The sequence below is a fragment of the Petromyzon marinus genome, chromosome 1, assembly GCF_048934315.1.
Source record: "Petromyzon marinus isolate PM22_M1 ecotype Great Lakes invasive population chromosome 1, UKy_Petmar_22M1.pri1.0, whole genome shotgun sequence".
NCBI lineage: Eukaryota > Metazoa > Chordata > Hyperoartia > Petromyzontiformes > Petromyzontidae > Petromyzon > Petromyzon marinus.
The window spans coordinates 13,135,358-13,150,386 of NC_133667.1; the positions used below are offsets into that span (position 1 = coordinate 13,135,358).

Below are 15,029 nucleotides of genomic sequence, written 5' to 3' on the forward strand. Positions count from 1 at the left end.
GTGTGTGCATAGGTGGTGGGTGCGTGATGTGTGTAGGTGGGTGGTGTGTGGGTGGGGTGTGTTCATGCGTTGGGTGTGTATGCGTGCGGTGTATGTGTATGAGGTGTGTGTGGTGTGTGTTGTGGGTGGGTGGTGGGTGAGTGGGTTGTGTGGATGGGGTGTGTTCATGCGTTGGGTGTGTTTATGCGTGGGGTGTATGTGTGTGTGGTGTGTGTTGTGGGTGGGTAGTGGGTGGGTGGTGTGTGTGTGGGTGTGTGGGGTATGTCTGTGTGAGGTGTGTGTTGTGGATGGGGTGTGTGTGGGTGGGTGGGGTGTGTGTGTGGGGTGTGTGCAGGTGGGGTGGTGGGGGGTTGCAGGATGTCTTGGGGTCTGGTGTCTCTGCCTCTTCCATTACAGGTGTCGACATCCCCCGGTGACGTTACCTGTTCCAGGCACAAACCCAGGGGAAGCATTGGGGTCATCAAGGGACAGAGCACTCAAGACACACAGCAGCAGGTCTCCAGTCGTGTCTCAAGATGCTGCATGACATCGTGCGACAAGGGAGTGGAACACCAACGAGAGAAGCAGCCAGCTGGATGCAGTGCAATACAAATTTGGATTTATCTTCTCCATGTAAAATTGGTGGGAAAGATATTTTGCGGTGACGTAATGTTCACATACATTTCCTCGGGATGATCATGTATTTTTAAGCTATGTTAATGAAAGATTCTGATTATTATGAAATAAATAGCTTACACCAAAACAGAACTCTTAGACAAAATAATCCTTTTCTTTTCCAATACAGATCTTTGGTCTTTTCTGAAATTGAACATTTATCTTGTTGATTGTACTTTAGCTGAAAGATTTGCATGCATTACGCGAGAGCTGAGCTTCTGTTAAAGATCTCAAAATAAGAGCTGAGTTATTGTTAACACTTATTTTTGAATGTAATCTCTTACATAACATTATTTAATGCTTGCTTTTCAACATTCCGGTTTCCTGGAAAACAAATAAATTGGCATTTTTGCCACGTGACAACATCGTTTGATTGGCTGTCAGTAGAGGGAAAAGCTGAAAATTGTCAGATACCTCGACGATCTGACCCAAAAGTAACGAATAATGAATCTAACATTGGTCGTGAAAGCCGAGATATAATACTTTTTTTACCTTTTAACGTGCACAGTGCTCGCTCACTCTCACAACGCGAGAAACCACAGAACCACAATTATCCAAGCTCTGAGGTCCTCTATACGTCAAGGTGTTATCAGGACAAATAATGAGTGGCTTTAAATGTCGGAGGAAACTGGGGATCCGGAAAAAAAAACCCCATGCATGCGAGGCGAAAACCACTCAATCCCATCCAGACGGAACAGGTGGAGTCCACATTTTTGTTGTGCTGCCTTCTCCTGGCAAGCCAGGATACGGGTGCCCACGGAAAGGGAGCGACCCACCAAACCCTTACCTCCACTGTACTGGAGTGGTGGGGTGCGCCAACGATGGGGCCTTTATTCTTCCGCATTGCAGCAGCAATGCTTCCGGACAAATCTAAGAAATGTCCGGAGTCGCTGCCGCACACGGGCAAATCTCCGCCCAGGCCCCCTCGATGCCTTCGCTCCGGTGTTGGCGACAGCTTCACTGGTCGCTTGATGGCTGCGTTGGTATTCCAGGGCAGTGTAGAAACTGGCGTTCGAGCTGAAAGAGAGTTGCACGGGCCACTGTTATGCCTCTGTCTGCCTTTCTTTATTTGTGCAGAAACTTTCCTACTGCAATACAATTCCATTATTTATCCTACTGCTACTCCCTGGCCCTGCCCCCAGCCACAACCAGGTCTACCCCTATCAGAATATGTTCAGAATCAGAATATTTATTTAGACTATAGGAATATTATGACCTATAAAGCTCTTTTTTTTTACAGATGTCAAGTAGATCACTGCCCCTACACCTATCACTACCCCAAACCCTTCTGAAGATAAGAAAAGCCAAAGCATTTTCACACTCAAACGAGCAAGCAGAGTGGTGGGAATTCCACATTCCCATGGCAGGGGCCAATCTATAAATGAAAACCAATGTTAGAATGATGTCCAGTACTGCTGGACATCATACTGGACATCCGTGAAAAAGAGCTTCATAGCTCATCAAATTCCTCCAGTATAAATAAATATTCTGATTCTTTTCTAGAGTTATAGGCAGAGGAGAAGAGGAAGATCTGGAGCCTAGAGTTGAACAAGAGCATGAAGTCGACAATGAAGATGGCTGGGGAAGGACAGTTCCAGACTGCAGAGGAGAAAGAGCAACGTCTCAAAGAGAGCTGCATGCAGAGAGAAAGCATTGAGCAGGGAGAAACATCAAAGTCACTTCATAAGAACCTAACCAACACAAATATTCTTCAAGATGCAACGTGCACGTGGAGACTCACGATTGGCTCTTGGCTGACACAAAATCTTCATCGAGATCTGACCCAGAATCATTCGTCCATCTCTGCTCGCATTGGCTCACACGATCCACCTCCACGATCTCGTCCATTTTAATCGATGCGTCCACAGCATCCTGTTCATTGTGACTAGCATGGCTTTCGCCCTTGGTGTCGTCCTGAAGCCACCTGTGGTTCAAAGCTTCCTCAGGCGTGAGCCGGCGAGCGGGATCCCACCTGCCAAGATATGAACGGTGAATCGTCAGGGTTCATTTACTGTCTAAATTTCTTCGAATAATGGGGTGGAGGTGTGGCACATGCAATTATTTACCTTCATTATGCAAACGAATACAAGAAGGCACAAGGCATGAAATATTGCCCTGTTATGACACAAAGCCACTCCCTGTCAGTAAACATCACTCCTAGTAATGTGCACTCTGTTTACGAGAGTGCTGATGGTGAACACGAAAATAATGATGAATTAAGATCATATGTAGACAGTACAGGTATATCTTACTCAAGGCATCCTTGAACAAAATCGATTAACTCTCTGTTCGTAGTCCGAAGCTTTTCCTTAAGAGAGGTGGTGCTTGGAACGACCTTCCTGCCGTTCACCCTGTGGCACCCTGTCTTGTCTGTGTTGGAGAGAAAATGAGTGAAACGGGTTTCTGAGGATTACGAACAAAGTACATTACGGCAATGCTTGCCTGGATAATTGTGACAACAGAAGTAGCAACCTCCCCTCCACTCACCGGTGTAAATGTCCATGTCGGTCGCAGCATCAATCATGGACCTTGGTGGGAGACCAAAAATCTGTGCACAGGTCACAGTGAAATTAATATACATGGGTTAGGTCATTGGACTGTGTGTATCGTAAACATGCATACAGTAGACTTCCTCAAATGTAAATGTCTCTAAAACTGAAACGTTTATTCACAAGGACTGCACATGCTTTTACAACATTACCATATATTTTAATTATTGGGTACTTAATGAACAAATATTGCCCATTAAAGTTACTTCATGAACCTCAGGGATGAACAATGAACCCGAAGAATGGAAAGGGTAATAGTCTGTCGCTCTGAGTGATGATTATCAACAAGGCCAAATCACATCATACGTGTCCAACTAGTGTCTGGTCACATTAAAGATATGTCTATTCTCTGTGTACATACTGGCAGCAGAGCAACATTTGTTCCCATGGAATGAGGCCAAAAGTATAATTGCTCCACAGATTGCAATCCACGGCAGTCTCCTATATGGTTGTTAGCGACTAATGGACCATCACTCGGCGTTAGCATTGTGAGCCGGCTCAGCTAAAACTAAGCCATGGGCTCTGCTGTTGGTTGCAATTCAAATTCATAAATAATGAGATTATATTTTGGCATATTTCAGGTACCGTGATCATTTGGGCAATATAATCTCCTGTGGTCTGTAAGAGAGGGTAGCCAGAAGAGAGCTCAGCAATTACGCAGCCCAGGGACCACATGTCCACTGCGCAGGTGAGTTGGAGGCCCAGGAACATCTCTGGAGCCATGTATTTCCACGTTCCGAAACATCCGAAAACTGCGCACCACACACACATGGACAGCACCGATTGAGCGAGAAGGTCATGCACGTTATTTGTCCACTTAGATTTTTGAGTGCACACAGATTAAAATATTTACATTTTGTAGGATGGTAAAATTGGTCATTCTATCCAGCAGATGAATTTGGACCTTTCTAAAACTGGCTCAGAAATGGAAAAGTGTGAGCGGCACTCCAAGAGACGCTTTGACATTTGGTAAAAACGTTGTTTGCAAACACCTATTAAGGCCTGTATGACCTGATAGGGTCTCTATGGCTGAGAATAATAACTGAGTCACTAAGATTGTAGTGCATTGTAAAGCTGCTCACCATGCCACGTTTCCAAACGCACACACATACGAATAACAGGCGCCATTCGCCACTAAGCAGCAGTGACGTCACCACGGGACCTGTGCCAGGCCAGGTGCACTTTGAGGCCACGTGAAATGTCGAAGTCTCACTGACATATCACGAAAGATATCTAGGTGCCATGGGTTGACGAACTGAGATGACTGGCATATGCACCAACTATGCCCCCTCTGTGCCAACACACATATAAGACAAAGATCCCCCGTATAGCCTTAACAGACTGTTGGGGCAAGTGCTGTTAGCGAGCACCTATGAAGGCCGGCACGGCACACGAGGTGGTGGGGGGCCAGCAGCACGCCAGGCTGTTTTTGTCTCCCTAGTGGCGATGTTTACACACCGCACGAGGCGCTCATTTGGGGCTGAGTCGACCTCGGGGAGTCCCAGGACCGGTTCAGATAATCGTCACTGGTGTCGGCCGTGAGCGGGAATCGAACTCGGGGCGGCCGGGTGCGTAGCGCTAACCGCTGCACCGCGCTAACCGCTGCACTAGCGCTCCCCACTCGTATATTCACAAAGATTCACAAAGACGCACAGACACACACACCCTCACACGAAAAAACACAAGCAAAACTACTCACTTGGTTTCGTCATTTTGATGCTCGCGCCAAAATCAATGATCCTGATGTTGCCGGTTGCGTGGTCTTTGACCATGATGTTTTCCTAGGAAAAATAACAGGGGATAAAAGTGGTTAAGGTTCAAAAGTGCTCATGGCATGGATGGCCGGCGTGAACTCACCTCTGATTAATCAACACGTATAATTGTGCACTCTGCTAATTGCTACGGAGAGACGGGTACATTTTCGTCATTATATGAGAAGGCAATGATGACTAGGGATAAGACCCCGAGCCCCACGTGCACTGTAGAGTTTACATTAGCTCCAATAATATGTAACTTTTTTTTTATTTAAAGCTTTCGTGACTGCAGTAATTCATATTCTTAGTTTTTTCGGTAAAGTCACGTTGAAGAGAAACAACAAAATAATAAAATATATATAAAATATAATTTTATACGTTGAAGAGAAACAACAAAATAATAAAATATATATAATATATTTTCATATATTTTATTATTTTGTTGTTTCTCTTCAACGTGACTTTACCGAAAAAACTAAGAATATAATATGTAACTGTTACAATCATATTACTTTAATGTTAATCAAATGACAGGAACTCGGTAATGTTAATTGACGTTTGACTGACTTATTGGTGGTAATGAAGATATTCACAATTAAGATTATGATATCAAAGTTGATTTCTATATTCAAAATACTTGGGTCTAGAAAATTAATAACACTGGTGCTCAATCCCTATTAACAGAGATATTTAGCTGCGGTGTTGTGAGGTGGAGGGTGTGCCTCGTCACTATTGCAGGTGTGAAGATGTTCAATTATTTTTTCCAGTTGTTTTTGTTAATTTTCAGTTTTTGCGCGGGAAATCTAATAATAAGATGGCGACGGCCTCGTGGTTAGTCATTTTATTAACTTGTTTATTTTGATCAATCCAACTCGAATCAATAGATATAACGAATTTAAAGCTTTCGTGACTGCAAGCATTTATCTTTTTTGGGTTCTTTCGGTAAAGTCACGTAGAATGAGAATAAAATAATAAATTGATAAAATAAAATAACACAATAAAATTATCACGACGTTTCAGCCACAACACAAGCGGCCTTCATCAGGTGAAGGGACGAGACTGTCTGGAGGACAGCGCTGGAGCGAACACAGCCAAGCTCAGACCGCGACCTTTAAGCTGTGTGAGAAGAAACAGAGTGCCTTCTATGACCAGTCACAAGCTAATCCCTCAGTTATTTCAATGCTAAATTCTCCTGTTTGATTTGTACTAGGTACCTCTGTGGATGTGTAGGCTTTGACTTTAACATAGCCATTTCTGTGACCAGTCACAAGCTAATCACTCAGCTATTGCAATGCTAAATTCTATGCTAATTCCTTTGTCAAGGCGCTCTGTTTCTTCTCACACAGCTTAAAGGTCGCGGTCTGAGCTTGGCTGTGTTCGCTCCAGCGCTGTCCTCCAGACAGTCTCGTCCCTTCACCTGATGAAGGCCGCTTGTGTTGTGGCCGAAACGTCGTGAGAATTTTATTGTGTTATTTTATTTTATCAATTTATTATTTCATTCTCATTCTACGTGACTTTACCGAAAGAACCAATGAAGATATAACGGAGTTGAAAGATGATTAGAGCGTTTTGGTGATGAAAATAGAAGTAGCTTTTTTGTGAAAGTTGATAACATTTTGGTGTTATTGTACTCGTTGGTTCTATTCGGTAAAGTCACGTAAAAGTATAAAACAACAAAAAATAAAAAAATCACGACGTTTTGGCCACAACACAAGTGGCCTTCATCAGGTGAAGGGACCAGACTGTCTCGAGGACAGCGCTGGTCCCTTCACCTGATGAAGGCCACTTGTGTTGTGGCCGAAACGTCGTGAATTTTTTATTGTTTTAATTATTTTTTGTTGTTTTATACTTTTACGTGACTTTACCGAATAGAACCAAAGAGTATGGATCCTTGCAGTCACGAAAGCTTCAAATCTAGAATTGGTGTTATTGTGTTACATTGTGCGGTTCATTGCGAATGCACAAAATGGCCACGTTGTAGCAGCCATTTAATATTCACTTAATTTGGTGAACAGAATCGGCGTTACTGCAGAGGTTATATTCCTGATTAATAGTTGTTTTTATATGTTTATTGTCAGTAAAATTTGATTTGCCTAATTTGCATGTCAATATAATTCCATATTAAATATGTATTTATTATTAATAACTATATAAGTACACATTGTTTCGTTTATGCAGTGTTATCAGGGACTGTGGGAAGTTTAGGAGGCATTAAAGATGTTTTGGGGCAGATGTTTCTTGTTAAATATTAAAGATGTTTTGGGGCAGATGCTTCTTGTTAAATGTTAAAGAACATAATGTTAAATGTTATTCGACATGATAAGTGGCTGCTACCATAATTGAGATTTGGGAAGACTCCATGCTGAGAGATTGAGCTGTGGTCTTGTGACGTCGAGTCGCTCACTTCTCAGGAGGACGGAACACAGCGCGGATTATCTGTTCGTGTTCTACAAACTGTACTACTTGAATCACTCTCTATTTAGCCGACCTGTCCCCCTCGTTAGGATAAGTTACAGGTGCTTATCTCCTTTTCCTCGTGTCAGAAACTTGTCTAACATTGCCAATTGTAATTATCGCTTTTGAGTGTTGTGATTGTGACCAATGTAAATTAGAATCTCTTCAAATGAACTGCAGAGTGTATTCTCGAGCAAGAAGAGATTAGACAATGTCCTAGATTGAAACAAGTGTCGATTACTTTTTATACATTTAGCAAAACAATAGCATTATTGTTGTGCAATGCGGTATGAGGTGCAGGCTGTTTGGTTTTCAATTTTTTGAGTTACGAGAGAGGTCTTATTTTAGATTTGAAGCTTTCGTGACTGCAAGGATCCATACTCTTTGGTTCTATTCGGTAAAGTCACGTGACTTTACCGACTAGAACCAAAGAGTATAGGTCTTATTTTTCCACAGTTGCCTCAAGGCAACACATATCCATGAATAACGGCAGTATGCTTTTGTATTTACTTACCATCTTCAGGTCGCCATAAATGATGGCCTCCTTCTTAAGTTTTGCAAGGGCCCTCAACATGGATCTTGCATAGAGCCTGATTCTTGACGGTGCAAAGATCGTGAAGTTGTCCTGGAATTGATCAAAGAGGTCGATGCTGCAAGACAAGATATCGTCAATGGTTAGTCCACCTTCGACTATCTTGGTCAATGCTTAGGATCGCTTCATGAACTGGAGGAATTATGCTTTACAATAGATTAGGAGTTTTATCATGTAAAACCAAATTCAAATTTCTCCCAGGGGAATGATGATGAAACATGACCTGCATATTGGGTTTGAGAAATATAATAACATCAACTTATAACATGCACAGTAATCACTTCACTGTAATATGAAGAGAACAATTCTCAGACGTACGAGGAACCACAAACAGCAAGTCAACCAAAGTCATGAGCAGGCGCCAACAGATGCCTAAGCTCTGCGGTCTTGTACATATTAAGGTATTTTATAAAAAAAAATTTTGAGCGTTTACATGTTGGAAGAAACCGGAGCACCCAGACAAAAACCCACACTTGCGAGGGGGCAATACTGTATCCCGTACAGGTGTAACAGGTAGTCTACACTTTTGTTGTACTGCTCTCTACCGACAAGCCAGGGTATGGGCACCTCGACGCCCACGGTAGGGAGTTTCGCAAAATGTGTGTGACCCACCAAACCCTCGCCTCAGCAGTGCTGGATTACAGGCGGGCACCACCATCGCCTAGCTCATAGGGCTCGTTATGAGAATTTGCTGTTGCATCTGGTTTCATGATAAAGGTAATGGATGAGACAGGACGTTGCGGTAGGTAACAATGTTGTTTACAGATAACGAGAAACATCGTTTACTGTATTTGTAATTATTATGAAGTGCTATGTTTTAATGTGCTGTACAATGTAAAATGGTGGTAACCACTCAGCTCATATGTATTAAGTAAGGTGGGAGAGCATCGTTGCATCATAAACAGTTACGTGCCACGTTAAGGAGACACCCGTGTCCCTTTCATATTTTAAAAACTATCAATAAAGCCTTAACATGAAAGGGCTGGTACAATCCGATGGGTGGTGACATGGCCTAATGGCAGCATGATCCCCGCCTTTCGTCGAGGTTCATGGTTCGAATCCAGCAGGCTCCCTGATTAATGCAGCTGTAATAATACCACACACCGCGTCTGTCTCACAGCCGATGTTAAAAATTCGAAAATTACCCGAAAAATTAATTTATTGCCGTTGTACAACTTAGGAATCATCGCCCCCCTACTGGCAATCTAATGCCCCAGGTCACTGTTGAAAATGAGACTCATCCTGGTCTCTTGAGTTCTCACCTGGTCAAACAACATTTTTTTAAATCTGAATTTCATCAAATGTTACCTGCACGTTTTAAAAAAATGCTTGAGATAAACACGATGTTGGCGCACAGATGTGATTTTTTTACTTACGTCATGAGCTCCATAACGAAGCCGGGATGCTTTCTGAACATAAGATGTCCGATAAATCTAATAATGTAGTTATTTTCATTGTCCTTGGACTGCAACGCATTCATGATATGCGCCTCCCTTCTGCATTTCTGAAGGTCGTTTCTGTGGAGGGAATGCATCGGTGAGTCTCACCCCACTCTTAAGTCTTGCATATTTTTATGCATTATCACGCACATGGGATGGCGCGGTCAACAGAGCTCCAGAGTCATGGCTGTGAGCGCTTCATCCCGGTCAATGTCAACGTCGTCCCTGCCCGGTCGACGTGATCAGCGGCCAACTGGGGAGGCTGCACCAATCGGTTGGGAAGTTGTCGATGGTCGTTACCCGAAAGGGGTTACCACATCCCATCTCAGTGCGGTGAAAATGTTGCACCACTGGATTGTGATCACTGTGGTTTTTGAGCTATGTTAAGCGAGTAAGGTATAAAGTGTCCTGCTCCTCCAACCGAAACTGTGGACGATGTTGTGAAGCACTGTGGTCTGTGCTCCTTTAATGCGGAATTGCAAAAGTTGAAAAAAAAAATCTTTCCTGAAGACCCCTCGTGGCTAGCAGACCTCCTTGGCATTGGTATTTAGTGCCTGAACATGTTGCAATATAGAAGAATATAATATAATGGGCAAAAGGGCAGCACTCATCCCCGTTGTTGGTCAGTGGTGTGAACTCCACGTTCACGTGGCAGTAACCTTAAAAAATTACATATTGCCTCTTCATGACAAATCAAACATCATTTTGATGGTGTTTGAAGACATTTATGAAATTATAAACTCATACAGAAACAGCTTCTGATGGAGATGGATACATGACCTGGCAGTCGCACGTTCGCCAACCGTTGAAGAGGTTCAAGGTTCGAATCAAGCAGCCGCCCTGATTAATACTGCGGGTGTATAACCATAATAATGCATGCTGTCTGCTTCGATGGATGCTAAAGAACACCTGACGTTATTTGCAAGAGTATGCCACTGTGTGCTTTGAACTGGGTACAATGTTTGCCAATATGGAAACCTACACCACAAATTCCTCAATTTGTATTGTGCAATCATTGTCCCCCTACTGGCAGACTAATGCTCCAGGTCACTCTTGCAAATGAGACTTATCCTGGTCTCTTCAGTTCTCATGAGGTTAAACAAAATACACTTTTAAATTGATTTTTTTAAGTTATGGTTATCTTCACAAATTCAGATGTATTTTTTAATGTGGTTCATGTCTTTGTTCAAACTTACCTAGCAGTGTACTCTAGCAACTTGATGGCCACTTCTCTTTTCGTCTTGTGGTCCAGGCATCGGAGCACCTGCCCAAAGGACCCCTTCCCAAGTACATTCAGTACTTGGAAGCGGTACACCAGGTGTTCACCCGTGATCTAGAACAAGATTACACAAGTGTTCAGTACTCAAGCAGGGCCGTCTCTGAGTGCTCAAACAATACTCAGTCTAAACACACGGCTCATTCAAGTTCTCATTTCTTAGTCACTGGTCTGACATTCCCACACTCATGAACATCTTCTTTGGTTCTTTCGGTAAAGTCACGTAGAATGAGAATAAAATAATAAAATAAAATAACACAATAAAATTCTCACGACGTTTCAGCCACAACACAAGTGGCCTTCTTCAGCTTAAAAGACGCTACGAATCTTAACAACGTTCATTGAAGCTCTGTCGTCCCGACAGGTTTGTTCCTTTCACCTGAAGAAGGCCACTTGTGCTGTGGCCGAAACGTCGTGAGAATTTTATTGTGGTATTTTATTTTATTATTTTATTATTTTATTCTCATTCTACTTGACTTTACCGAAAGAACCAAAGAAGATGAATCCTTGCAGTCACGAAAGCTTTAAATCGAAACTCATGAACATGTCTGAGCTTTCCCTGATGTCTCTGCCAAATACATCTTTGCCTCACACTGGAAACCACTAAATCATTCTATGAAAAGTGTGGGTTATAGAATGTCCTTCATCTGTATTTATGATGACAAACATAGTCACCACATCGCGCGCTTTGAGTGCACTTCTGCGGCCGTCTGGAATGCTCTTCCTTCCGATATTAGGAAGCCACTGGAGCGATGCACTGTTAAATCTAGATTTAAAACTCAAGATCACAGGTGTCACTTTTACATAGCCATGTTCATTCAATTCCCACATTCCACCCACACAGTGAGTGGCCTCACTCTGTATGCCCTGCATACTATACTCATAGGCCCATTCTAGGCTATGCCAACCCCACCCACTACTCAGGTAGCCCCACCTTTAGATCGTATCAATAGTTGAGCAATAGGCCAGAATATTTTAATCGAGATAAAATCCACATTTTTTTGTAGTTGCTTTGTGGCACCAGGAGAGCCTTTCTGAAAATGTCCAAAACTAGGACGTTGAGTAGCTTAACGTTTCAGTGTTCTTCACACAGAAAATCATTAGCAACTTATTAGGTATACACGTGCGTGTAAGGGATGTTGTGGTTTATAGTGGAATGCATGATTTGCAATGAACATGGCCCATATTGGAGAGGCTTACCGGAATGTAGTGGCCGTCGATGTCATCGTAGCCATCATTGGAAGGGCCATTTCGTTCCGAACGAATCTTGAAATAAAAAACTTCATTGAAACACAATATTTCTTGACGTTCCTGCTCTGTCATTCTGTCTTTGAATTTGTCCAAGAGTTCTGCACACGCACACATGCCCAAAGACACACATGGTCATTCATGCACATATTCACGTGTGCAACACACGTAATTAAGATCACAAATGAATCAAGCACATCATGTTACACTTAACAAAGAGACTCGATTTGGGCCTCTTGTATGTGTGCTCTTATCGGATTTGTAAAGCCATTTAGGGATCGGTCTTCTAGATAGATATGATGTGTGTTTGTTATAGAGGAGTGTGGCAGTAATTCATGTGGTGAATGATGCTGAATAAAGTGGAGTAAAAACCTTGTGGTGTGCAGCTCATCCCTGCCACTGGGAAGACGACTTCATCCGATGGAGTTGCCTGTTTTTGTCACAGAGATGCGCACAGAGCGGCACGCGTGAACATGCGGGCAAGCACACAGACATGGACATATATACAGAGACAAAGTGGTACACACACAAACACCCACTGAGAGAGTGCTTGTGGAAGGGCCTAAATCGCACAAAGCTCTCAGAGGATTACCCTAGAGAGTATTTTTTGGCCTGCACCTCCGTGATGGCCTCATATATTGGAAAAGGTCAACGCTTTACCTCACTATGCATGATCGACGAGCTGTGGTGAACCCATTTACTGTATACTGTTGGGTGGTATTTAAGAAACTTGCCCCATTGAACTGCCATGCTCGGAGATTAAAGCAGCGACCTCTGGTGTGGAAACCACTACACCAAGCAGCATCCAAGACATACATATTCACGAATAATAGTATATTGCACCTCGATGATGTCAAATAATCTGACACTTTGGGAATATTAAACGGTGCCCATATTCCCAGGTTTGTGGCCAATTCCATTAAACATCTTTAACTGCATTATACATTGATTTCTAATTTACACAAATATGGCAAAAGGGTGAATTGTTAAAGGTATTTTATGAAACTGGTTACAGGTCACGAACCTGAACGCATTCATAAAGTCCAAGTAGAGCACCTGCCAATACGTGTGCTGTGTAATAAGCTCGTGTGTCTCCTGGTTGGTTCACGAGTACTAGAGTCCCTTACTGCGAACTGAGCTGACAAGAAATTGCCTTGACTGTGTCGTGAGTTTGCCGTGTGTAAGCGTGTCTGTACCGTTAGGTAAAACGGCTCGTTGTGGTACTAGTTATAATTGGCGTTTACTAACAGCACTTGCCCCAAAAGTCTATAGAGCTTACACGATGTGGGGTGGGGGTGGAACTTTGATTCTTTGCTGTCAGTTGAACTAGTAATAAACCCATTTGGTGGTGAAGTGACCTGAAAGCCTGCACTGTGTGTTGAGCTTATTGGTCAATGGTAATCGTTCTATTCTAGAATGGCAGTGAAACACGTAGTCCACGACTACTCTACAATAAAAAAAGAAGTGAGCTCGTCTCTGTATTGTGCAGTCTGCTTATAAGAGTTTGCTGTCAAGAGTGTTACTGACCTGCTGCACAATTGCAGACTGAACATCGAGTTGATCCATCTCCAAAAGATCGTTCTGGAACACAGCACAAAGATAGCATTAAAACCTAAATAACCTCCTTTAGCACCCTTCATTCGACCAAGCTTAGAGCAGCAAGGGAGATCTCTCCAGCAGGTGTGGCACTCTCCCAGAACTGTCTTCAATAGGGAGTTCAAATCCCCGTTTAAAGATTGAGAACCTTTCATCCTTGAAGAGTTCGTGAAAAAATTAAGTGCCACTTTGTGTTAATCAATTAGTTGTCCGTATATTTAAATATGGGCCTCGCCATAGGAATGTGGAATTTACACCACCTGGAAATCACTACCCATGACATGAAGCTTAATAGCTTATTGAGCCCTTTCGCAACCATCACCAACAACATCTACCTAAACGACAATCGCCATTAGCATCACTAGCACCACCACGGAAATTGTCTCTGACATCACCACAATCACCACCAGAAAGCAACTAAACCATCACCCCTATCACTACAATTACAATCTTCACGTAACTATCACTTGCAACACTCAACACGAGCAAAGAGCAGATCTCCCCACTGCCACCAGCAACCAACTGCAATCAACACGACCACGACAAAGATCAATGTACCGTCCTCAACACCATTACCATCACTTACCGTGGCTAAATCTCTCGTCGGCAAACTCGTACTCGCACTATTGAACATTCAAAACAGAGTCCTCGTGGCAAGAGCCGTAGCTCGAGCCGCGTGCCGCCTCGAAGTTTAGCGCTATGTTAATCGCATCCGGATAGTGACGTCAGTAGCGACGTCACGGCATCCGGTGCGCGGAGTGTCACGTGGGCGTTCGTGGGGGGTCGCGTGTTGTGTGTAATACACGTGTTGTGTATTACACAACACGTGTATTACACAACACGTGTTGTGTAATACACGTGTATTACACAACACGTGTTGTGTACAGTATGTTGGACTTCTTTCGCACCGCACGTAGACAGCTGTGCTAATCGGAGGTGCCGATTCGAGCTGCAGTACAGTATAGTACAGCTGTTACCATCAGCCACGATGTAGTTCTCATTACAGTACAGTAGTATAAAGAGCAGGAATAGTTATTTCATTAACTTCACTCCACTTTGCCCCCCCCCGTACCCAATGGATGTTTGGCATCGCGTGACGCCCGTGAGCGATGCCCACAAAGTTGTAACGCCTCTTAAATTTTTATTTAAAGCTTTCGTGACTGCAGGGATTCATATTATTGGTTCTTTCGGTAAAGTCACGTTGAAGGGAAACAATAAAATAATAAAAATATAAAACAATTAAATTATCACGGCGTTTCGATTGCAACACAAGCAATTATCATCAGATGTGATAACCACAATAAAATTTTAATAACCGCCACTTTTTTCAAATTTTCTTGTTGTGGTTTCACACCTGATGATGATTGCTGCTTGTGTTGCAGTCGAAACGTCGTGAGAATTTTATTGTTTTATATTTTTACTATTTTATTGTTTCCCTTCTACGTGGTTACTTTACCGAAAGAACCA

General features: G+C 43.0%; 1 protein-coding gene across 1 annotated transcript; it reads right to left on the bottom strand.

Annotated features, from left to right (window-relative positions):
* Positions 1-784: 784 nt before the first annotated feature.
* On the bottom strand, positions 785-14,773 carry LOC142925075 (dual specificity tyrosine-phosphorylation-regulated kinase 2-like). The gene is made up of 12 exons (XM_076067806.1): positions 13,494-14,773; positions 12,339-12,396; positions 11,919-12,067; positions 10,639-10,775; positions 9,380-9,520; positions 7,926-8,061; positions 4,903-4,984; positions 3,789-3,955; positions 3,142-3,202; positions 2,907-3,024; positions 2,396-2,626; positions 785-1,671 (listed from the first exon to the last, which is right to left on the bottom strand). Exons 1-12 carry the CDS (start codon positions 13,530-13,532, stop codon positions 1,485-1,487), a joined length of 1,506 nt encoding a protein of 501 aa, XP_075923921.1. The 5' UTR covers positions 13,533-14,773; the 3' UTR covers positions 785-1,484.
* Positions 14,774-15,029: the final 256 nt, after the last annotated feature.

What these genes read in the sequence shown, in the direction of transcription:
- LOC142925075 (XM_076067806.1), bottom strand. Translation starts at nt 13,532, where the DNA reads ATGGATCAACTCGATGTTCAGTCTGCAATTGTGCAGCAG. An exon ending in GATGAGCTGCACACCACAAG is followed by an intron (nt 12,068 to 12,338) that starts GTTTTTACTCCA and finishes GTGCGTGTGCAG; the next exon opens with AACTCTTGGACAAATTCAAA. An exon ending in TTTGTTCAAGGATGCCTTGA is followed by an intron (nt 2,627 to 2,906) that starts GTAAGATATACC and finishes ATATCTTGGCAG; the next exon opens with GTGGGATCCCGCTCGCCGGC.